At 38.4% G+C, this 27,134-nt stretch overlaps 1 protein-coding gene across 1 annotated transcript; it reads right to left on the bottom strand.

Annotated features, from left to right (window-relative positions):
• Nucleotides 1-1,107: 1,107 nt before the first annotated feature.
• Nucleotides 1,108-20,932, bottom strand: LOC139743824 (uncharacterized). The gene is made up of 14 exons (XM_071654280.1): nt 20,875-20,932; nt 18,033-18,155; nt 14,500-14,631; nt 10,870-10,981; nt 10,107-10,211; nt 9,141-9,212; nt 7,598-7,669; nt 6,225-6,296; nt 5,613-5,684; nt 5,006-5,077; nt 4,280-4,351; nt 3,603-3,674; nt 3,098-3,169; nt 1,108-2,275 (listed from the first exon to the last, which is right to left on the bottom strand). Exons 1-14 carry the CDS (start codon nt 20,930-20,932, stop codon nt 1,108-1,110), a joined length of 2,274 nt encoding a protein of 757 aa, XP_071510381.1.
• Between the last annotated feature and the right edge of the window lie 6,202 nt (nt 20,933-27,134).

Consider the following 27,134-nt stretch of genomic DNA (forward strand, 5'->3'; position numbering starts at 1 on the left):
CATCAAAAAGACGTGTTAGTATCTGTATATAAAACGTTAATGTCTTTTATAGACTTTTTGATATGGTGTTCTGTAAATCATCGCATCATTATTATTTGCATGTGGAAGGCCTGTCAATACGGAACTAGAAATAAATATAAGTAAATACCCTCAGATTCAGTGCCAATCTTGCACTGTACATAAACCACTTTGGTACACACAACTCATCACTCAGTACATTTGAACAAAATAAAAATGTGATCCACACAACATTGCTAAACTCTCACTTGGCAAGAGGAAAAAGTGCAAACTAGAGCGTAACTTGTTCTTTGAAAGTGTAAAACTATCCGTAATTAACTCAGTCATCAGTTCAACGTCATTACATCTGGATTTACATTATAACTCTCAATGAGGAAAGAGTTTCTGCTCAAAACTTGGATTCCAAGGAAGACAGAGCAGTTCTAATACGTCAATAACTCTTATTTTGAAGTAACTTAAGTTTAAACTAATTGTGGTTGATTTTTCAGATATTTCATTGTAGCCTATAGGTCAATGCATGTGGGTAATCTCAGATTCTTGGAGTACGATGTACTAATGACAAGGCATTATATTTTAGCTGTGTAAATAGCACCATGTGTGGCAAAGTTCAGAGGATCACTTTACTAATAATGGCAACTGATGGATCTTTTGAAAACCTTATAATAAACGTAGCGAGTGCTCACGTTCAGCGGTGTAACTATCGGAGTCGTTGGTCTCTAAAGTACTCAATACAAGTAACATACTCGTAATGTTTGATTATGCTCAACAAGACTAGGTTAAGGAGCCTAGAGGAGGAAACTATGTCCAGTTCAAGATTAAAGCAAAACACTGTATCTCAAATATTTGGCGTAACTTAAATGCATACAGTGGACTGCCGTTATAACGAAGTTCTCGGAACCGGCCGTTTTCTTTCGTTATATCGAAATTTCCTTGTAACCGAACAAATAAACAATAAAATACAGAGAGCGGATATTGTTGCAGCCTGAATTTTCATTTCGTTGTAACCGGAATTTTGTTATAACCGTGTTCGTTATAACGGGAGGGTACTGTACCCTTTGTCTCAAGTTTTGAAAGTAAGCCTGTTCTCATTCAAGCATCAGTGGATGACTTTGGTGACTTCCTTGTGAGTGACGTATAGCCGCTACCGGAAGAGGCGGTGCCGTCACGTGATGTGTTGGATAAGCGATGGGTGCCAGTGATTTGACTGCTGGTGCTCTCATTTAATCTCTGCTGTACGATGGTGGAAATGGTGTAGAGGTAGGGGTTCAAGAAAGAGTTGATGGGGAGGATGAAAATGATGGTCCAGACGTACATCTTGACCGGGACGACGGCCGCGCCAGTCTGGGAGACGATGCCCATGATGGTGATGGGCATCCAGCAGCAGAAGTCGGTGCCGACAATGATGGCCATCTTTGCCGCCATTTTGATTTCGTCTCGCCGCTCCGTTTTGCGACCGGACGATGACGACGCCTTGCGCGCCGACACAAATATTGCCACGTAACAGACTAGGATGATCAGGAAACAAATCATGTTGAGCACGATGAATATGGCGGTGGAGTACGCCCATCCAGAACGCCCCGTCGGAACAAATGACAGGACCTCGGTCAGCCCATCGTCCGATACGGTCCAAACTCCTTGGTAACCAGTTGCCGGGGTAACCAGTGGCAACCCAATGCAGACATCAGAGTAGCCATAGAAACCGCTAACTCTGCGGCTGACTATTATGGGAACGATGCTGACGGCCACGGCTGTTATCCAAGCAACGGCGACAGCGACCCGCGTCGACTTAGTGCGGAAATGGAACGCGCCGAACGGGAACACAATGCAGATAAAGCGATCCAGGCTGATCAGGACGAGCAGAAAGACGGACGCCTCGCTTGAAGTCATGGCAACGAAGCCGGCGAGTTTGCAAGCGAAACTCTCACGCCATTCAGACGAATGCAAGAAATAATCTTTCCCGTAGTACGAGTCGGCACCACCGATGAAAATCATATACACACCCATTAGCAGGTCAGAGATAGCTAGCTGAGAGATTAAGATCACTTGGGCCTTATGTTTCCGGTCGGTATTTCTCTCGGAGATGCGCCAAGCCAGCACCAAGAGATTTCCCACCAAAGCGCCGAGACCAAGAATCCAGAGGCACGTGCGCAGGAGAGTGTTTCGAAGCATCCCTTCACAAGTCGCGAAGGGATTAGGTGGCGTGTTGCATGTATCTGCCGGTTTGAATAGACAGCAGAGTGATGGCTCGTCGGCCGTTCTGTAAATGAAGAAAACATAACATCAGTCTTCATGAACCTGCTTCATCATTATATTAAAACCTTACCACCAAACTGTGTCAAAACCTACATTTCAGTAAACAATCGAATGTTGGCGTTTTTGGAAGGCGCGGAAAGGGATGGGGATGGCATGAGATGACGAAATACACTCTGAACACTCTGAAACAATTGAAGTTATAGGGTCCCCATTTACAAAATGAATCAACAGGTTCTAATAGGCTTACAATCCTCATTGGTTTTTGAAAAAAAAAATAAGGGGGAAAGAAGTTGACAGAAGACATTGATTGCAAAATGATGCTATTATTTTTTTTTTATTATATGCTACAATGTTGTAATAATATTATAGCAAACTGTCAACGTATAGCTCCTTCACTTAATATGCCATTTGGGTTAGTACAAATAGTTGTAACAGACACTCAGTACGGTTTCTTTTGAGCTTTCTAACAGTTTCAAAGAGGATACTATTATGTTCTCATCCTAATAGAAAATGTTCCCACTAAACGGATGAGAATTTTTGAATAATTGAATCATTCTTTGTATAGTTATATGTTGTGCATATTATCATGTGTTTTCACATCTCACGTAGATATCTATATACTTGCCGCTTCCAAGGCCGGTGGGTGTGGTGGGGGGGGGGGATGAAAAGCAAAGAGCTGCATCATACAAATGTGATTTAAAGAGGTTGAGGATAATAAAATCATGACGAAAACCTCTTATTCAGACCAAAGTGATCACCATAATCATGCCGAATAGAGGAAGATACAAAGATTGGTTTTTTTTCAAAGCACTGACATTTCACTTACAATTGAAGAAGGTTTGGGACACCGTCTGCCATCTTCTCTTCGACTGTCATCAGCTTCACTTCAGAAATAATTCTTGAGAAAATAATGATGAAAGGAGGGAAAAGAAACAGACAAAAAGGGGCAAACATAGACTTAAATGAAAGCACGACTACACAATACAATTCTTGACACCATTTTGTCCGCCCAGAGAGATTTAGGGCTGGATGTGCAGTAGATTATTTTTTTTTAATTTTTTGGTCTCGACAAGATTGTTCCTTTACGAATGTAGAACAAGAGAATTCATACCGTTGTGCGAAATTTCTCCATCATGCCATAACACTGTTCTGTGAAAACATGTGATTCTATCATGTTATTACAGTGTGTATGGTATTTTTTAACCATTCTCTTTACCATTTTGCTTACGTAATTTCACTCTGTTTTTAAAAAACAATGCAGGTCATGGAGTGGTATTTACACACACACACACACACAAATTCCATTCCAAATAATATGTGCGTATACTCACAAGGTTTCCAGATTCATCAGGCCCAGAAAGGCGTAGTCAGTTATGAGAACCAATGGGTTTCCGTAGAGATCGCTTCAAACAAAATCAAATATGTGGCAAAACAACATAGTTTACATTCTGCAGTTTACAAGGAAAGACAGATTCATATTATTAAGTTAGGTTACGACGATAGGTTGAATTGGTCGAAATTACTTATTTTTGCAGGTCGCAGTTTATAACTTATACATAGGGACAAGTTCATAAAAGTTACGTCCAGACTGTGATCCTTAACCTCGAAGATAAGCTAACTTCGAGGATAAGCACTAGATATGGGGCGCCAAGTGTCGCACGGTCGATTTCATGACGAAACCAGTCATTTCGTCATGAAATGGACCTTGCAACACCCGGCGCCCCATAGAGTTTCTTCTCAAAGTTAGCTTATCCTCGAAGTCAAGGATCACCTTCTGAACGTAGCTATTGATGCAGTGTTCAGGGAAGAACATGAAGACCGTGACTGAGAGAAAGAGGGAGAGAGAGAGAGCGTGTGTGTGTGTGTGTGTGTGTGTGTAAGGGATTGAAAGGGAGAGAGAGAAAAAAGCGAGAGAGAGGGAGAGAGAAGAGAATCGAACGAGAAACGGAGAGAAAGTGATGGTGAAAGAGAGAGAGGACGAGAGAGAGAGGCAAACTTGTTTACTCACAGGTAGTTTAGGCTCTCCAGATGTATGAATGTTGAATTTCGAATAGATGCAATTTTATTCAATCCCAGATGTCTGCAAAGTACAGACATACAACAGGTATAAAATAAAGAAATGAATATGAAAGGGTGAGTGATAATAATTACTTACTAAAACAACACACTAATTCATACCATAATAACAATCAGATTTTTTTTTAATGTATAGCGAGACGAATTTATGTTAAAAAAGAAAAGTGTAAAGAAAAACTTATCAAAGGCAGGTGTGATTATCCTCCCGTAGGTATTTAGTGCAGGGTAAGACACAGAACAATTTTCACTTATACTGGATGGGTGCTTACTACATCATTGTACTGTCAACTATTTATGGTGAGTGGGTGTGCATGTACCCGGGGATATTTTGCAATAATTTTGCAAGTTGTTAGACTGTGCACATAACATAAATCATACACACACGACAATTTTGTATATTGGTACACACCCTCCCCCCACCCACCCCCCATGAAATTAACAAATATTGTGCACTCCAGTTTAACGACACATGGTTATAACGAAATTCCGGTTACAACGAAGTAAAAATTCAGAGCCCAACATTATCCATCCTATAGTTTTTGTTGTTTATCTGTTCGGTTGTAACGAAATTTCGATATAACGAAAGAAAAGTGCCGGTCACGAGGCCTTCGTTATAACAGGAGTCCACTGTATAGAGCACTCTGACCCAAACACTTACAAAGATTCCAGTCGCTGCAATCCTGTAAACATCCCGGGACTCACTGAAGAAATCAGGTTCGATTCCAGGTTCCTGTCCAGAATGAAACATTAATTACATCGTCACGATGACAAACTTTTACAAAGTAGGCCTACTGGACCCTCTTTGCTTGAAATCTTTTCAGCTTCTTGTTTTGTTTTCTCAAGATAATATATCTTTAAGGAGATGTCAAAGCAATAATCCATTCGATGAAATGTTCAATTATTAATATCGCTCATCGATAGAAGTCGAATATGTTTCATTTCTTTTACGTTTCTGACAAGAGGAGATTTGCAATTTTGGGATGATTGAAGAGTCGTCAATCGTAGTCGACAATTACTCCTTAAACAACCATGCATGCATGGGAACCTTTCATCTGCATATTAGACTATGCTCTGGGAGCTAAGCCTACTATAATTCAATTGGACCACTTGCTATGACATAAAAAAACCCCACTAAAAATCAAACTGCAATCAATAAAATTCTGTTCATAAAAAGTACATACAACTATTCCATATTTAAACCTGGGTTTTGGGCCTTGTCTTTGAGTTCCGAACTTTTATACGCATTTTTAAAACGTACTACTTACAAGTATGTCAAATTGTCCAAGTGTTCGAAAGCTCCGACTTCAATCGAATCGATCCGATTGGACTCTAATCCTCTGGTGAGTAAAATTGAAAAGATAGAACAAATGAAACACATTTCTAAATTAATGCGAAAATGACAAAAATCTTTGTACCACTGCGCCCGACTATAATGTTAATTTAACTCTTTTCACTTAAGATTTCAGCAGAAAAAAAAACACTGACATAACGTATAACAATCGGGGAAATATTGATACATACCTGTGACCAAACATTTTATGATCCTTGTTTTGCTGCTGCAATAAACGCTCTCCCTTTGGAAAAAAAAAATGAAAGTGGACTTGCGCCACGGCAGTAAAGTTGCAAATATCAAAGAAGAATAAACTGTAAACAGTAAAAGCTATGAAAATGACCACGGAATTACAATGTATTCATTAGGATGATAATGGATATCTGACATTTAGTGGCATCTTTTGTGCAATTAACTCAATATCAAGCAATTAGTATGCTAATAATTATACGCGTACATTGTTAGGGGAGCAATGTAGGATCGGAATAATGATAGTAATAAGAGTGAAAGAAGCAATATAGATAACTGCAGCAGCCAAGATACTGACATCGTTTTTAGGCTTTGAAGTCCAGCAAAACCTCCTCTCCTCAGACTGGTAAGAGCATTATGTTGCATAAGCCTAAAACAGTGAAGAAGAAAATACACGTAGAAAACTAAACACACCTGATAACTACAAAATGGATTAAAGGACTTACACAATGGTGGGGTGAGTTTGGGCTTTCTCCTTCAGACATGGTGATAGTAACGAACTGGCATAATTTCGGAAAAACACTTTCAAAACCCTTAAGTTGTAAAAGGATGCTGTTAGACTTTTTCCTGGAACCTTTGCGCCCAACGAGTTTAAATTGCACTGATCTATCATTATGTTCTCTAGCTGAATAATTTTTGCGCCAAACGGCTGCACTCTAAGAACAAAAAAGGCTAAGACAATCTTTCTGCTCCTAAAGAAAACTTGTATAATATGTTACTTTTTATTTATATATGTATGAAATGAATATATGCATTTATTTTATGCAATATATATGTATATGTTTGTACAGGGCTCGACACTAACGGTGGACCGGTGGCCCGAGGCCACCAAAAATGAAAGTCGGGCCACCAAATTTCAAAAAAGGGCAAATTTGGTGGCCCGCCTCGGGCCACCAAAATTTTTCGAAAAGTATGTCAATAAACAATTCGCAGCTTTTTGCGCCGATAATTAGCAGGTAAATTTGATTAAAGGATGGATGAAAAGGACTGAACGAGTGCCTGAGAGTGAGTGTTGCGAGTTTGTCGAGGTTCATTTGTTAGTAGATATGTCCAGCTTCCAATTCTTACTATAATAAAACTTAAATATTTGACTCATTAAAAAACAGGACTTTTAATGTTTTTTATTGTTTTTTTTTTCGGGCCACCAAATTTTTCTCTCGGGCCACCAAAAATTTGAAATTGAGGATTTCGTTGGCCCCATCAGGACACCAAACAAAAAAGTTAGTGTGGAGCCCTGATATATATAATATATATGTATATATATGTATATATATATATATATATATATATATATAATTTTCATTTCATTTATCTCCACATTAAAAACAACAATCATTACAGTTTCAAGACTTTCTCAACTTGAAATATACGAGTACAAAATATATAGACCAAAAATGGTATACAATTAAAACATATTTGCGAGAGATAATTCCCTTCCCAAACGTACGCGGTGCCTCATTGTGGGTAGCATCCTGATGAAGGCCTAGACAGGCCGAAAGCTCGACTGATTAAAAAGGAGACTCCAGATCGAGAGCAGCGTCCGCCTCAGTCCAATTTCTTTCAGTAAATATGTATATATATATATATATATATATATATATATATATATAATCAATGCTTTAAAAGCATATCATATAAACAGAGAGAGAGAGAGAGAGAGAGAGCACTTACAGCATATAGATGGCATCCAGACCCTGGAAAGCACCAGGTTCGATGACTTCGATATTGTTTTTGTATAGGAACCTTAAAATTGAATGAACGTATTAACAAACGATATCAGTCTCGTATGCATATCTTACACATCATTATTTTAAATGCATACAAATTACATTGAAAAAATCGATTTCATGTCATAATCAGGGCCTATGTTTAAGCAATTATATATACCTTTAAATGCATGACTTTTTTTTTTTTGCTTTTGTAAGACATTGAATCTCATATTTCATTTGAAACCGATTATGTTGACATAATTAATGCAGAAAATTTGTCAAATAAGCAAGGATGTACACCAATGAGAGCATAGGTTCATATTTCGTTGTTACAGGTTACTCTCAAAAAAAGATATAAAAATGTGTTGTATTGTTCATGATGTCACATAGTTGGGAATGCACAATTTTTGTGTTATCTTGAATATTGGTGTTAGAGCTATATGCTTGCAAAGTAGGACGCAACCACACACCTTTTTTTAATGTTTGTAATCGAATTCCGTTTGATTTAAAAATTGCTTCCACAATGAAATCACTACAAACTTTCACCTTGATGAACATGATCAGACTGAAAAAAACGTCTGCTTTATTTTTTACACACATAAAACACACATGCCGATATCATGCTAACCAACAACTTCTTTGAGTTTTTTGATAAAAAGTGTCTTGAATCTACTCACATGTACTCCAGACTTCGAAGCCCTTGGAAAATACCCGCTTGTAAATGTTTTATATCATTTCCTGTGAAATCCCTGAAAGAGAGAGAGAGAGAGAGAGAGATGGAAAAGAACAACGACCAGCAGGAAAATGGTTAAAATGATGAAATTCATTTAAATCACACATGGATCAATTTTCATTTTATGCCTGACCCTTTGTATTTCATGATGATATAAACAGTCTTCTCATTTTTATTTAAATTCAGATATCAAGCATGTCAAAACAGTTTGTTTCCATTATATATGCTCAACTTCTACACACACAAAACACAACTTACTCCCCCCCCCTTTTTTTTCACGCAAACCATACACAACGTAATTGGACAAAATGGTATTTAAAGAAACGCACACGGGAATTTATTGAATGCGAATCTATCAACACAATCCTCATAACTGATACAGAGTCTAAATAACATTACAGTCTGGCTGTCGAAATTGACCAAAATTATGAGTTTAAGTTCGATGTCTTTCTTCCCTTTTTATGAAGGGAGGAGGGGGTGGTATAGGCGTAGTATAGGTATTTTTTGTTATGTATTTGTAATTACAGTAAGTATTTCTGAAGAAACTCTCGAGTGTTTCACAATCTAGAAGCATTGTTTTTAAGTGGACCTCTCAGTTCTCTTTCCCCCTCTATATAAACATAACTTTTAATGTATATATTATGCTTGTGATGTAATTCATGATTTACTCTGTGATATGCTTTGTTGGAAGAAAAATGAGAATGAAAATGAATGAATGAATGAATGAATGAATGAATGAATGAATGAATAGACATTCCGATGCGATACTTACAGATAGATCAGACGGTGGAGATCATGAAACGTACCGGCTTTTATCCACGTAAATGGGAATGATCGAATTGTTCTAGAAAATTGATGAGATGGAGGGAATATTTTAGAAGGTGCTGTAACCTATAGAGTAGGTTAGAGATTTCAAAGTATCAGATAGTGGAAGTTGCTAAGTAAGTGGGCTTCACGGTCATGATACACAACAGTAAATTTCATGACAATTATGGAGTAATTAGCCCTATATATTTTAGAAATGACAAAGAAAGATATTTCTGTTTTTTTCAGGAGGTTCCGGGTTCGAATCATGCAATATATTACAATCAGTTTCAAAGATACAGTTCAATTTCTTCAAGTCACTTCACTTTAATGATTCTTTTAATTATTGCAGAATTATTACAGATATGAAACATATCACAAATGCAGCATAATTTAACAAAAAAAAAACTGGTATAATGTAGATATTTACTAAGCATATAATACACAATTAAACAAACTTAAATATGACTGCATAATTTTTGAACGAATCATGAGTGTGGGCAAAGGGCATAACATTTGCTGTTTAAAAGGTGGATCTGCTGGCATGCAACATTAAGATTACTTGTCATGAATTATCATTACATCACAGATGCTTATCTGAATAGTGAATATATTCTTGGTACAAATGACCCTTTTCCCTGCTCATTCGCAAAGCGGAAAACCGAACTGGCTTACTACATTTTATCACTTGCGGAAACCTTATACTACTTCTGGAGTGATTATCCTTCCATTATTGACACTTTGCCCACTTCGAAATGTTTCTTCAATGTTGCACTTATTTTGAGAGAGAGAGAGAGAGAGAGAGAGAGAGAGAGAGAGAGAGCGAGAGGGAGAGAGAGAGAGAGAGAGAGAGAGAGAATACACCCAAAAGATCACTCTTCGTTTTGAAGACCTAATTATCGAAACGTCTTTCAAGAGACAACTGTTTTCTTACAAGATTTTAAGATCCGTGTAGAGAGACAAGTTGACGTGAGTAACTGAGGATAGGTCTGTTTCCATGGAAACGTTCAGCGTTTGAGTGTCGGGCTTCTGAATCCATCTGCAAGCCCACGTAATATATATAAAAAACATAAAAACATAATGGTACGGCCGGCATTAAACATTGCAGTGTCATGTTGTCGTAGATGGCAAGTCAAAATCAATGAATTTTCAGTTAAGAAATTTGATGTAGATTTAATGTTTAGGTGTCATTTCTAATAAGTCTTTGTTATGCTGTGACGAGTAGGACAGCTCTACGCAGAAATGAATGCACACAAATCTAATAGTTTAACCTTGTGACATACACGCAAACACAGAGAGACACGTTCATACCATATGAATATACTATAATTATTATATAAATTATGTATTATGCAAGTATATACATAGATATATATCATCTATATATATATATATTTATTTATATGTATATATATACATATATATAGATAAAAAGATAAGTAACAAAACTGCAACAAAGTTCATGCTGTATTCACCAACGGTTTATTTCTTCGCAGTTTTGTTACTTATCTTTTTATCTTGCCAACACCTGGACTACCTTACCAACATAGATAGATAGATAGATATAGATATATATAATGAAATGTAATGATAAGTTGTAACGTGCGTGAAATGTATCGTAGAAAATGCAACTTCCTGCGTCCGTAACAAAGCCTGCCAGCAATGACCCTGCATAAGTATGCAGCTATTGTACTCACAATTTCTTTGTATCAGGTGGGATGCGCGCCGCTTGGGCCTTGCTCCATTCAACGTATTTACATCTCACCGAGAAATAATGGCATTCACAATCCAGGGGGCAGGACTGCACATCTGCGCAATGAACGTGCCGAGACCACGATTAATCACTAGTATTACTTAACGTACTTGTTTATAATATATATATATATATATATAATATCACAACAGAGGAATGCATTAAATGCCAATCTTGATTTTAATTAAAAATCCGAATTTTCGGGGGTCATCCCCCTTCGTCAGGGATGACAGTGTCAGGGATGACAGTTTCGCACTGTCATCCCTGACGAAGATTGGCATTTAATACATTCCTCTGTTGTGACATTATATTGCTATTTCTAGTACTGCCAATACGCGGAGCAACTACAATATATATATAGCCAGCCTTAGGAGCCAGTCCGCCTGAAGATCGTCCAGCAGAAGGACGTGAAACCGTCGGTAGCGGTCTCCGTGTGTCCAAGGTAAATGACACTATATATATATATATATATATATATATATATATATTCATATATATTATATATCATAATTATATAAAGTAGATTATATAAAGGATTACTGTCACAATTCATGAGGAAGAACTCAGAGGTGTAAAAAATATAATATAATCATTATTACTAGTATAAGCCTAGATATTGAGAGATATGATTATGTATGTATATTCTTATAAACTTTATATAAATTGTTTTAGAAAAAAGTACTCTGTAATGCATTGCTACTTTTCCAAGTAAATTTCAGTGGTCGGGACAAGAACCCAAACTGTGGCCACTCGCCAATGGAGAACGAACCGTCTAGTAGATGAATATTGAAAATATACCCGCCGTCTACTGACGCATATAATTATCTTGACTTTCTTTGTGCGTATAGCAGTGTTTGAGTTCTAGACGAAGGGCGGGGAATTCCCAAGCCAATAGGGGCAGTATTATGTGGAGATGAATACAGCGATGTAATCTAAAGGCTTCGGAAGAATTTGCTATCTTAAAGCATTGCCATCTCATTAGTGTTGCTAACTGCTGCGTTTGATAAGGGTTAATGAATTTGGAATATTCCTAATGTGCGTCGGTGTGTTATTGTGCGTGTACGTGTGTGTGTTTGTGTTTGTTTCTTTGTATATGAATTCTACGTTGCGTAGATCATATTATACGCTTAAATTCAAATACAATCTTATATCAATAATCAAACACCTCTTCAAATACGACAGAATTTACAACAAATCAGTGCAATACAAAATATAGGAACATACATTTGAAAACGGACGCATAGATAAGACCAGAGAGGACGACAGGAAAAGGAAAATGAGACGTTTAAAACTAGACTAATGCAGAAGGAAACTAAGTGAATGGTAAAGGGGGGGGGGGAGGAGGATTGAGGGGAGAGAGGAGGGGGGGGGGCGATGGACAGGGAGAGGGGTAGTGGAAGAGGAGAAATGAGGAAAATGGAGAAAACGACAATTCCTGGTATTAACAATGTCGTTTACCTACCCAACATCGTCAACTTATATCGTAATTGGCGTTGGCATCTCTGAAGCTTACAGCGTAAATAAAATTTGGGCTGTGTTGAATTAGATTGTTTTCGCCATCACCTGATCACGAGGCTTCAATATTGCATGTCCCTGGTCATAGAGAACCCTGTCTATTTCCTGGCCTAACTCCCAGCTGACCAACGCCGTATTATGCACTTTGGGTTGGGATATTAGATGGAGGAAGCTGGGGGGGGGGGGAGCTTTTCCGTTCGTGTTAGTCCCAAATGACCCGGCCGAAATGAACGACCACGCCTGTAATTAACTGATGCCTGATGTCCACGGCGGCGACGTTATGGCAGTTGATGCGATGCACGATCGGACAATGCTTGCCGTTTAAACCGTCCTCGAGACGAGCCAAATTAATTAAATGGTCCTTTGGTTATCTGTACGGCTTTCATGTCTAAAATCAGCGTTCCATAACAGAGCTACATTGGCGGTGCACACACTATGTTTTGATAATTGTCTCTTTAACAGCATAAATGCAGATTATTACGATATTACTGTATGACTGCTTTGAAATATGAGTTACCATCAGCCTACAAAAAGCTAAATAATCGTTGAAGTGTGAACCCGACCGTAAATTGTCGTGAACTTTGCCCACAGCTACGCGGAATGTGATGTCACGCGCGACGTGATGAAATGGAATGAACCAAATTTGATTGCCTTCACGCCCTCTCTCAAAGGGCAGTTAAGTAGAGCATATCATGGAGGGTGGATTTTAATCTGTTTTGATTTGAAAAGTGTGATATGAGCTCAAATCATATCCGAATATGAAAACTGAAATATTGCTTTCACTTTGTAGTTAGTACTTATTTTTTGGACGTACGTTTGAACCTAGTTCCCAATTTTCGACGACTTTCCCGATACATAACGATTCTGCATTACTAGATAGATCACAATGCAAATATTAGATGATAATTATTTACTTCAGTCTATAGGCCTAATCATAATCTATATGAATATAGTGGGAATACCTGTAACACTTTCTTGCATTATCAAACATATATTTTTTCTATGCAAAACACCCCTATTTTTTTCTATTTCCATAAGAATGAAAATATAGTGTATCTGAACAGCTATCTGAACTTCAGTTTTGATTTGATATTGGAGGTATACAAGCTCCTCAGGAAAATTGCATAGATTATAATTCTCCAGGAATTTTGAATATATGGTGCTCGCAAGTAAATGGGTAACGTAACTTACTTGAATCTAGAAGGTTTTGATTATCTGATAACTCCAATACTAAAAAATGGAAAAAAAAAAACCCTCAAACGCTTTGATGAAGAAGAATCTCTGGGTGGCAACTTCGAAAATTATGAGTTTCTTATTGTTTTTCTTTTCACTTTATTTCTATTTTTTTAAGGGTTTCAGGTACTAAATTGTAAAATAGTCATCTGTTTTTTTTCATGCTTCTAGTGTAAACCGTAAGCGTGCGGTGAGATGACGACACCATGACGTCATCTTATTTGCATATTGAACGTGGAGTACGTGGCACTCCACTGTAACGAAATTGTTACATGTCGGTGCAGAATATAATGAATAATCAAGGAATCAAGGAAAGTAAACAAATGCCGACGCGACCAGAACTCTGAAAGCACATACTTCTTTCCTTCAACCATTCTATTCTACAATTCATCGTCATGACGTCACAAAGACACCCAAATGACAAATTCGAAAGAAAATGACTCTCCCGTCCCTGTTATACGGTACGAATGCACTGCAAAATGCGCTGTGTCTTCCTAACATTAAAAAAAAGACCACAAAGAAGATGTAAAATTAATGTTAAAATCGCATGAAATAGCAGAAAAACTGGAACATGGAAACAAGTTAGCCCTAACGAGGCATTGATGATTGTAGAACAATTTCCTCAAAAATAGAATATAAATATAAAACACACCAGTGCTCACGGACGTGGTGGGCATTTCAGACATAATTATTAGGATTATTGTATAATTATTAAGCAAGAACTTGGACGATATGGTGAGTTTAAGACATTGCAAGTTGAAGATATGGAAGGAAAGAAAAGCGTATCCATGATCTTATCACGTAGGCATCTACTTTACGAACTTACCACACGCAACCTCGTCCGATCCGGATGAGCAGTCCGTATGACCATCACAGATATTCTCAGGTTGTACACAGGAAAGTGGGTCGTCTGGGCAAACGCGCGGTGTTCCTCTACACACACCGGAAAAATCGATCCCTGCAGGTGTAGAAAGGGAAAGGAGAAGAGTCCGTATTTTTACCGGGTTTTAGATTTTCTCACAGTTAAAGAATGGAGTATAGCCTAAAATCAAACAACCATGCCGTCCACAGTCATGGAGTCTCTAGTGCTAGTGTGGATGTACGGATAGCACTGTCTTCATCTTCTCCTACAAGGGCTCAGTTGCTACTATATAAATGGACTCTAATTGCTGACCTACAAACTGTCCAAAAATCCGTGGCCTAATCCAGTGTAGCAACCGGAATTGCATTTATAAAAGAATCCCTTTAAATAAGAAGTGCGGTCAATGTTTCGAATGAGCGTAACTATTCAATTGGTTTCGGAAATGACTGAGAGGAACGCTCGCCAGGGGCGGATCCAGGAATTCCGTAAAGAGGGGCGCCTTTACAACATTAAGGGGGGGGGGGCACACGCACCCCTCCCCAATTGTTTCATTTCTTTTGTCTTAACAAAATATAAAAGGGGGCGCCCGGTGCGCTCCCCCCTGGATCCGCCACTGCTCTCACAGAACAAACGCCGGTAGAGCTGAAATAACGAGCATTTACATGAGACACCCGGGCCTCATGCCCTATCTATAACTAGTATCGTCACCGTTCACTTCCTGGTTCGCGGAATTGCGTTATCTACCTTAGATCGTAACTCTAGTCTTCTCCGATCTTCATTGCAACAGGTTCAACAGGTTCATGATAGTTCGTCTTTAGTATACGGCATAAACTTCGCTTTTTTATCTACTATCAAGATTTTACCATGAAAAGTGACATCTAGATTTACGTGAGTTGAGCTCATGTAAGATACCATCGTAATGATACAAACAACCACAGCAGGAATCATGGTTTGATCTTGACTATCAAGGAAGTCCTCTTGAGTGTAAGTGCGGATTTTACAGCAGAACTAACTGATGCCATTTATCCATAGCAATGTCAGGCAAGCTGTGAATCTGTTTCAAGAATTACACTGCGCTAAAAAGACATTTTGTCCGAGAAAGTAAGTACCGCTACAAGGTTCGAACTCAGAACCTCTTGCTCAGTTGCTTGACAGCCAAATCTTTTTAATTTTATCACAGTACTTCCTGTGGCATAGTAGGCCTTAATTTTCGGTTGAGGTTTTCAGGAATACCAATTAGGATGATTTTCAGAACGTGAGACTCGGCGCTTCATCGTTGCAAAACCGTGCATGGTCGAAGCATTCACACCTCTATAGCAAGCAGACAATGTTGCTGTTGATGGGCCCTCACTGACTTTTAGACAATCTCACTAATAACAAATCACAGTTGTTTGTTAACATGTGGCCTAGTTTGCTGTCAGGGAGCAAACTGTTTGGTTACCTCACTTTCATTTTTAATTGTTTTTTTATTTTAGTTTCAAAATAAGTGCAAGAATGAACGTTTCCTATTTATACAAACATAAATGGTCAATAGCGCATATGATTCAACTTCAGTAGAAGTCGTCGTATTTTCCTTCGACGCCCGGACGAAAAAACCGTCAACCTGTCATCTAATAGTAATTTCTTAAGCCTATTTGCTTTCCCATCCACGACAGTTGCAAATAACCGTACGCTAGTGTACAATCAGTATTTTCTTGAATACCCTCCACTTTGTAATTGTAGCGGCGGAAAGCAAACTCGTCGCTCCCCCACTCTTGATATAATAATGATAATTACATTATCTGTCGTACAAACGTTCTCTGACGGCACCCAAGCGTGGGAGAGCTGTTCGCAAAACTGACAGATTTATAGATGTGTATTTTACCACAGGACTTTAGTATGGTAATGGCTGTAATGGTTAGAGACGGTATCATTTTACGCACTGAACGTTTGAGATTCGCTCGGTCTCATCGAATCACATCTTCAAAAGCTGAATTTATATAAATTAAGTTATTCTCAATATTTTTTTATGTGTGTGTAGTTGCCTTACTCCCCCCCCCTTCATTTCTGTGGTAATAAAAGAGTATTCCTAGAGGCTGAATGATCTTGTATCTTTGTTTTTGTACGTCTCAACAGTCTCAGCAATATTCAACGCGTTATAAGATAACACAATATAAGAGGAAAGATTTGTTTCTTCGTGGTGCTGTTGGATCAATTCTGTCTTCAAATCGTGGCTAGATACATGTATCTTTACTGAACACAGAGAAGATCAAGTGACAAGATGTGTGTTTTATTAATGAAAGCTTCATCATCCTCCATTCTCAATCATCGACGGCAAATCCCTTCATTATAGGGCTCACACCTGTAAATAAAATGGAATGTCCCGGACCCCTTCACAAATTCGTACCAAAGATACCAAAGTAAATGAAAAAAACAATCAATTAAAAATCATTAATGCAGTTTGGCATAAAACTGAATAGCTGCAGATATTGAGTATGAATTCCTCTACAAACTGCATTTTAGTTTGAAGATGAAAGCTTTTTTCATGGAATTTGAAGAGACTATATTTCATTGGGTGCGTGTACGGAAAATAGGTGATTTTTTGAGTGACAAGAACTCGTAGTCTGGCTTTGCGGACCGTTGGACTGAGTTTGAGCCGAAGAACCTGCCTTGGAAATTTGATGGATGACAGGGTATAGCTCACTTATCCAGGTTAGTGGAGATGAAACACCTCATTTCTCCCAGCTATTTTACAGAATTTTTTGAAATTTGAATTTTAACACAAGTCTCTATGGGGAATTATTCACCCGTGTGAGCCCTATAGGGACTCTAACTTTTTATAGCCACTAACGACCACATCGCATAAAATAAAGCAGTGAACCCGAAACGGCTAACATCGACATTTTTACAGTACCTAATTACACTGGCGCTCACCGCTAGATGGTTCAATTCGCATTATCGGAATGCCGCTAATGGGTATATTTCAACTATCTTGGGAGTTGTAGTTGCATCCCTGACAGCTTGTCATAACAGAGAAATGATTAATATTAGGCTGCATGGGAATTACGCCAGGAATACCAGCGAAATCATCAATATCCCTTAATCTTCTGCTAACGTGACCAAATTAAGAGCACGCGGTAAGAATATAGGGCTGATATAAATGGAAAATTCTTGAGCACAAGGTAGCTAGAACAAGGCATTTGTAGATCTAGCCGTCTGCTGAGAATATGAGATGCACAAATTCAAGATTTCGCAATTCTTTCATCTCAACTATAAGGTTGGATAGCATAACGTAGCGACTAGACTTGCTACTCTCGGTCAGAAGTGCAGAATTCAGATCACAGTTATTCGATTTTGTCAAAATTAATCAACCTTCAAAATCAATCAACCTGTCCAATCTTGTAATCATGATATACATATCTCAATCATGATTATATACTGACGGTCCAAATTCAATAATATTCCATAATTACTATGACTCTGTTATATTTTACAATACAGATCTCGGAATTCCTTACCACAGAAAAACTCGTCGTCACCATGGTAACACTGCACCATCCCATCACACAGCTGTTGTTCCGGAATGCATCCGGAGCCATCTCCATAGCACGTATATCCGTCGCATTCAGATGTAATGTTCTCTACACAGAGGTCGATTATAAGATACACGTCAGGTAACAACATAATGTTACGATATCATTTATGTAAGCATCAAAAGATGGCGTACGTACATCACTCTTCATTGAAACATGTTACGCATTATGCTATTTATACATAATCTACTACGTTATTTTGTGTGTGTGTGTGTGTGTGTGTGTGTGTGTGTGTGTGTGTGTGTTTAAAGCATACTTTTTGTGTGCATTACATTTCGGAACTCCAGCCTTGTTCTGAGATTTAGAAAAAAAAAACCTTGCAAATGAAATCATCTTAGCTCTTTGAATTATCTTTAACATACCTCCCTCGTGATTAATATGACCAATAGCAAAATCAATTATGCAATCTCTGCAACCCTGACTTTCACTAATTGGTTTTATATTGATGATTGGCTCATCCCATCGCCTATCGTTTGCTTCCTTCCTACGAAACGAAAAGTGAATTAAGTGCAAGCAGTCGTCGTTATTTTGAAGGAGGCTGGAATATTCCCGATTCAGCTGACATCAAAAGTAATTTATTGTGCGTTTCGTCAATTAGTTTGCTTGTGAAAATCCCTTCCACACTCTATTGAGCTACACAAATCCCTAAGAATTGGCGATTCCCAACCTTACTATGGCGTGCCCAAATAAGATAAATCCCTCAAAAGTAACCAAATCATCCATTTTCCCCCTGGGGACAAACCATGGGCCTATCCATCACGGAGAGGGAAAAGGGATGGTGTCTGACGAAAGGACATTCATTATTAGGCTTTGGGCTGCAATGAATGCAATTGGTCCGTTAGGTCGTACTCCTTTATAGTTTACCCCTATCCACCTGTAAGATAAGATTCCTGCACCCCCCCCCCCCCCCCCCGCTCGTGCTCGTTTTGTGAGGTTGGCTCCGTCACTGTGTAACCGGTGATTTTCGTAATTTCGATCTACAAGAATGACCCCTTACGCCGAAAGGGATCAATGGTAAATGACCGATTAGATTACTCTGGGGTAAAATTGAGAGTGATTGAAACCTAAGAAGTGCTCATCTCAATGCGTCTTGTATCCCCTCCTCTCCCCCCCCCCCCCTTTCCCGGATTATTCCATGAACCCACTTTTTTTTTAACACACGCACACACACGTGCATGCACAAGGGGTACACACACAGGGGCCTATGGCTACTTATTCAGACGCAGCTCCAGCTACAGCTCCTCTATCGTCTATTGGTGTAAATGATTCAATGTTGTTTTTTAACATTTTAGTTCGGTAAGGAATTCAAGTAAAACAATCACACAAAATACACATAAATACAGATATATGTATAGATACACGTGTATACCAATTTTTTTTTTACGAGGTATGATAAATGAGGTATGATTATTATTATTATTATTATTATTATTATTATATATGGGTAATTCCATGGGGTTGGGACTGAAATTGTGACATACAAGTGTTAAGCGCTTAGAAACTACTGTAATAAGCGCTATATAAATGTACATCATTATCATTATTATCATTATTATAAATGAAAATGAATATTTTACAAATGAAAGGGAGATTCGACAAACATGATGAAGCAAGGTCCCTTCATCAGGCGCCTTAATTCTTGTTCACATTCTACAAGGTAAGGGCTCATATATTTATAGACACTCTACATACACTGTATTGACTTGATCATAAGAATCTGTTTACACAGTGTGGCGTCTCACGAACCACAGGATGGTATAGTATTGGTTGAGGTGAGGAATCAGCTTTTAACCTTTTGCGAGATACTTAGAAATCCCTTTATGAATATGTTAAAGAGCATACAATTCTAAGAGGAATTCAAAGTTTATTTGGTGAAACTCTGTTTTGAAATGGATGAGATATCCAAAAACAAAGTAAAAAACAAAGTGATCTTTATATAAATATTTGCATCGCTTCCTTTTGGATATCTCAGCTATTTCAAAACGAATTTTCATCAAATAAACTGTCTATTACTCTTTTACAATTGTCTGATCTTTCATATTTCAGGGTCAGGTTTCCGGTGTCTGAATATCTCAGAAAATCATCACAATAAAACGTTGGAAAGTAGAAGTCCCAACTCAGCCGAAACTGTAGACCTACCATCCCTTTAACATTCTTGGGTGGTAGAAGGTAGTGGAAGGGGATGGCTAGTAACTGATCAGTGGGAATCAGTGGGAATGCTGGGGGATGATTGTTCCAGTTCATGTGAGATTCATTTAAGAGTATACATTATAAATTATATCTATTGTTGTGTGAAAATTATTTGCTTCAAAACGGTCTCATATTCAAGTAATGTGCAGTTTAATGCCCCGTCACTGTACAGGCGTGCTGACCTGGAAACATTATACTGCACATTACTTGAATATGAGGCCATTCTGAATCAAATGATTTTCACACAACAATAGATATAAAATTATAATGTACTCTTAAATGAATCCCACAAGGATTGGAACAATCATCCCCCAGTAATCCCACCGATTCCCACTGATCAGTTACCTGCCTTCCCCTTTAACGGTGCACCAAGTATTCTTTCTAGGGTATGTGTGTGGCCCTGAAAAGGGCCTACCCAATCCCGACGTTCGGCAAGCATGTTCTCGCCGTTCTTAAGGGAATGGCCCTTTTTCAAGGAATGGCCCTTTTCAGGGCCACACACATACCCTATCATAGAAAGAGTACGTCATGCAACTTAAGCCTTCAAAGATTTCACCTTTAACATTCCGTTACCAACCTGCTTGCGGAGTCACAAAGAGGGTGCCGAGGAACATGAGGAGGTATAGACATGCCATTTTATGATTTGGCAAAATATCTGAAAAGACAAGGGAAGACCCATAAGTTTATTCATTCATAGATCATACAGGTGTAAAACGCTGGCGAACCTGTAATGCACAGTCATCAATCATAGCCAGCCTTCTTCTTCTCGAGTCATCACTAGAAAGAGCGTTCCCGTCGCGGTGCCTGTGAGTACAATGTAGGCCTACACCTAATCTGTACCTGCCAATCCTTCAATTACCTTATCTGTTACGACCTACTCTATGCCTCATCCAAACCAAAGAAAATATGATATTGAAATCTGATTGGAACACAGAAGGACCCTATCGCATTCACACACTTTATTATGACACATGCATCGGCCCATTATTTACATTTGTAGACAAACATAATAGACCTCACAAGGTCCATTACTTTCTCGTTGCTATCTTCTTCATAAAGTCATTATTGTAGGCTAAATGCACACACACATTTTACCACCACACACACACTCTTACGCACACAAACACACACACACAAAACAAACAGGTACACACAACACACCCACACACAGTCGAACATTCGCAACAAAGCACATGGTGATTATTTAAAGGTGACCAGACATCCTTTATTTGCACACCTTTTCAGTCTGCAACTCTGTTGAGGTGCGTGACTGTGAAGAACGGCACCAAAACACGTCGTCTGGATCCTCCGTAAGCCAAAACAAAACAACAACACCAAAATCATGCCCAATCCATAGAAATGTATGCCATTCTGCTCATCTGAGCTTACTTTCCTACCAACAGGAACTTACACGGAGCGGAATTGCACTCTTATGTTACAGCGGAACTATAATTAGAATCATCTCAACTGACATAATGAAAAACTGTTTTTTTTTTTGTTAAAAAAAAAAACTGAATTAAACAGTATCCCTAAAACAAAATGTAAAAAGACAGACAGAGATCACAGTTTTCTAAAGGACTACACACGTACAAGGCTTCCCGACATACACATACATCACTCAGCATTTGGTAGCCCTCCAGATCTCACCAAGGAGTTACTCCAGATGTAACTCATTGATTTCACTAACCCTGCATGCTCCCTATGTCTCTAGGTTAGCTCAAGACTTCAGGCATAACCACCAAAGGAGGAAAATGAAGGACATTGTGTGCCCTGGAATTAAGGAGCTATGTTGGCCGTCGGAGTGTGCGAAGTGGACATTTGACCCGCCCCGATGCCAAAGATGACTTTGCCAATACCCTTGCGCCTTGTCTAATTGTGATCCTTGGAATTCGTCGGGTAATGTCTTGAGTGTGGTTAGTTTAATAGCCATATGTCTCCTCGCGCAATTAGACGTTGAAGACCGAATTTTAGATGTGATTCAAAAGAGTAGGGGAATGGTACTGGTACAGAAGTGTTACAATGATACCACGGCATCGGCATGACGTTGAATATAAACCACCCTGGGTTCTCCGTCGTTTTTATTTATTTATTTATTCAGTCATTCATTCAAATATGTATTTATGTATTTATTTATGTATGTATTTATTTATTCATTTATTTATTCATTCATTTATTTATTTATTTATTCATTCATTCATTTATCTATCTATTTATTTATTTATTCATTTATTTATTTATTTATTTATTTATTTATTTATTTATTTATTTATTTATTCATTTATTCATTTATTCATTTATTCATTCATTCATTCATTCATTCATTCATTCATTCATTCATTCATTCATTCTTTGCTTACTGTTCTGTTTTGTGAATACAGGAAAGCATGTGATAGATGCGCCGGCTCGTTCTGATTTGTGTGCCTTCTAGTTTCAATACAGCTGCCGTGCAACTTGGGCGAATTAATACGCAACACAACGAAATCGACGAATTAATGGTAGGGCCCATATAAATACTCGACAGCTCCAATTTTCTCCCCTCTTTGCACAGAACGGTTCTGTTGAAAGGTAAAGGCTGAATTGTTGAGGATGTTTGTAGACCCTTGTAAGTTTTCCATACAATTATATTTATATTGACTGGCCTGCAAAGAATGGGAAGATCCCTAACCATCCACATCGTCTGCGAAAGAATCGCGCTGGTCTTAGTAGGTACATGATACTATAGCTTCGTAGTTGTCATACTATATAGATTAAACATTTATTATTAAGTGTCATCATGGCTATTAAAATATAATGATACACATAGTCGAATGGACCCAATAGCAGTGTGTTCAATCATAGAGCTACTCCACACATGTGGTTCATAAAATTAAGAGTTTGTTTGCAAAAACCGATAAGTCCATATTTGCCAAATGGAGATATTTGCGATTAAAGGTCAAGAGAATAATAAGAAAAAATTTGCTTCTTTTGACCATAACTTCAAAAATATACCTTTTTATGTAGTGACCAATATATCATTTAAAAGGTATTATTTTGTACTTTATGACAGAGATCGTACTTCAAAATCTTCAAAAATGGACTTATCGGTTTTTGCAAACAAACCCTTCATTGCGTGCTTTTTTTTTTAACACGCTTCTTTGTGGGACAACCACGCAGGGCCAACAACCGTATATGACTAATATATTGTTTACAGCGTCTTTCAGCACAATGAGGTCTTGGTCTTTGGACAAGTTGGAAACATGCACTGCTGAGCTGTCACACGTTAACTGGTTGATGAGTTTCGGCGTGTTGTTGGGATTTATTCATCCGTATGTAAAATGCAGCCAATAAACGCAGGTATTGTATTTCATGGGCGCCAGTATCCACCTCCCTGATTGAAGTTCCCTAAGAAATATCTTCCCCCTCCACCCCCGTCTATCTCTCTATTTGTGCCCCCCTTTTTATATGTTTATTTATCGGTCTGACTTTCTTCTTTGAATCAAACATTACTGTTTTGGTCGTTATGAAACCTGATCTCAAGTGTTGTTGCTTTCTTTAATATTTTCCTTGTCTTATCATGTTTCAGTATCTGATACTTCTGTGATATGGTAATAATAGAACGTCCTGTATACAATATAGTTCCAGGTGTGAACAATACAAATGATCGACAGGCCTGCTCCACTTTGTAAAAAAGGGATAGCTGAACTGTCATGTGTGTGTGTATGTTGGGGGGGGGGGGGGTCGAGGGGTGCGCTTCTGGCTGGGTATGTCAGAGGGGTTAAGCTCCCCCCCCCCCCCCCACTCCCCGCCAAGATGGTGAGAACGGGGACGAAACCCTCAAAAGTTATGATTTGGGGGTTTTTCGTTTGTGTGTGTGTGTGTGTGTGTGTGTGTGTGTGTGTGTTCTGGGAAGTCTTTCTAAGATACTAATGAACAAAAATATACTGTGTGTGTGTGTGTGTGTGTGTGTGTGTGTGTTGGGGGGGGGGGGGGTTGGGTAGGAGGTGTGTGCCTTCTCTCCCCCGCCCTCCCCCCCCCCCCCCCCCCCCCGTATTCTACTCTGCCACTGTAACAGTTTTCGGTAGTTTATTGGCCCTAGATTTTAGAAGGAATATAGACCACGATAGTCGCCAAAGGAAACAGATTGAAGATTAACGTCCAGTCCAAATATTTACAAACATTGACATGTGGCATGAGTGAAGGACGGGGTTTTCCACAGGTGGACGTAATGAATATTAGTGGTTCTGTCAATTGTTTTTTTTTTTTTGACTACCTCTTTTGTCACTCTTCCGTATCATTCATTCAGCGCCGTTTCGATTGAAGATGGCGAGTAAAATAAAGCACGCATTTAATTCAAACTTCTACCCTGCTGTAAAACTTTGCCATTCCCTCCCTCTTTCTTCTTTCTTTCTGTTTTTTCATCCTGCAGTGTTACGAGATAATTTCCAAACCATGTTCAATTTTACAATGATGAACGGAGTAAGATAAGGTCGAACAAGCACAAAAAGTACAATACATTAGTATAATCGGGGAGTAAAATGCCATCAAATGGTCTTGCCATTCAAAAGTCTAACACGATTTTTATGAAACAGCTAGTGGTATATTATGTAGGCGTATAGGTTTTATGCACATTAGATTAGAGTATGCCGTCATATTCCTACAAAAACAGCACGACCACCTAAAAAAAATATCAGTTACAACAACTACTAGGATTGCAACATGCGGAGATATGATACAAGCACACACATTCTCAGAAATACGTATTGTATTTAAATGGCTGAAATAAAATGTAACTAAATTTACCTGAAAATCCGTCAAGTCTCGCCGGTGGCTGCCCCGGGGAAGAATATCTCGAAGCGATCAGTCGCAAAACATCATGTAATAGCGTTTAACACCACAAAGAGTAATGAAGTGCATCGCAGGTTATTGAAACTGAGTTTAGTTCATGCGGTCCTACGATGGCAACAGGCCCAGTGCTATCGTAATGCCGACAGCTCGAAATTGATGGGAGGAAGTATAATCAGCTATACAAATGAATGACTCCAGTCAAATTTATCACGTCAGTGTCAGGTAAGAATGTGGTGGCATTGCAATAACGACCGAACTGAATGAAGATATCAATTACAAAAACGCCGGGGGAATAGCGTCCAGTCCCGCTGCGTTTCCAGTAGAAAGGTTGTCATATGCCGCCGAGTGCCCCTGTTGCGCCGAGCCAGAAAGTGATGAGTTTTTCTGCGAGCTTCACGCCAGTTCCAACAGATAAATCCGACATTTGCTGACCCGTAACGGAGTTATACACCCAATCGAGTATTCATGCCTCCATCGTAGTCTACGGACTGTCAGACCCGAGTATTAATCCCCTATATATTCCTCATATCATATTCCTCATATTCCTCAAAAGAGATGGCAGAGCTCTGGCTCTTAATGTGTATTAAAGGTGTATTCACCAACGAAAACGTCTGGAAAGGACATATTATAATTAATTTATAAAGATTTAATTTCCTGGTTTAACGCTCTAGATATTTCGAAAAATAAACTAGTATTCGTTGGTGACAGGAATTGCGTTCTTGTGCAGTTTAAAGATACTCAAGGTATATCTTATTCCTATAAACCAAACAAAGTGGTTTTTAAAATTCATCAGAACATCGGATTTGATGGATGTTTGGCGCTTGGTTCATCTAACAAAGAAGCAATTTACATGGCGTCAAATATCATTTGTTCAAGCTTAGATTGTTGATTTATTATCTCTACAGTTGTGGTTTTCAGAATACTGATATACGTATAACCGATGATAAAATTCGTTAGATACAGAATTTCCACTTGATGTAAACTGAACCATAAGTGTAATCGTTTTACGTCTGTTTTGACTTTTGCATGGTTCTGAACAGCAGATTTTGAATTTAGTCAATCAGATTGAGGACAAAATATTGTCTATTCTTTCTTTCTTTCTTTTTCAAATTTGTTAAACACGTATATGACTGTGGTTTTGTTTTTTTTCACACATCTATCTGAAATACAATCGTACTTTAAAATAGGATAGCCGATGTTTGTATCATTATTGTCAGTCATCGGATATGGCTGTCGGGTGTCAATGTTTAAAAGACGATTCATTATGCTCTAATGCTTTTTTTTTTCTTGTTCAATATTGCTCTCTGCCTCCCCCTGCCCTCCCCTACCTCCTGTCGTCGGTTGCATTTTGGTTCCAAAGCTTTGAGGTACGTCAACAGATCTTACAGAAAATATATTTGTCCACTTTGTACTAAAGAATCAGAAAATTAAAGACAGATCTCCTATGATTATTGATATGGTTCAACCAAGTTCCAAACTGAAAATCGATAACTAGATGACTAAATAAGAATAAGAGAGCGTGTAAATATACATTTAAAACAAACATGATATGTTTATGTTTTTGTTTTTGTATGTTTTTGTATGTTTTTTATTTTTGTTTTTGTTTTTGTTTTTTATTTTCCATAACTGAATGGTCTGATATCCATATCTTTCATTTATCGGTAGGCGGGGCTTATTCGCAGCGAGCACTGATTGGCCAGATTCTTCCATCAGAACAGGCACATGTTCGATTACTTACATTCTGTCGTCAAAGACACGGTCTGTGACCTTCAATAAAAAATAGAATAAACAGCTGCTGAGAAATCATATAACACCCACATACACGTGAGCACGCGCACATACACACAAAAAAAAACACACGAACAAAAACGAACACACATATTATCATAACTATCATTTACGTTAAAGTAAAGAGTAAAGAAAGGACAAAGAGAGCAAGATGGAGAGGGAGAGGGAAAGAGAGAAGGAGCGTGAGAAAGTCTCACAGTTGAGCTGACCAATGACCTCTTCGTG

This window comes from Diadema antillarum, unplaced genomic scaffold (assembly GCF_040938485.1).
Source record: "Diadema antillarum isolate AM-2024a unplaced genomic scaffold, OU_Dant_1.0 seq00001110_RagTag, whole genome shotgun sequence".
Taxonomy (NCBI): domain Eukaryota; kingdom Metazoa; phylum Echinodermata; class Echinoidea; order Diadematoida; family Diadematidae; genus Diadema; species Diadema antillarum.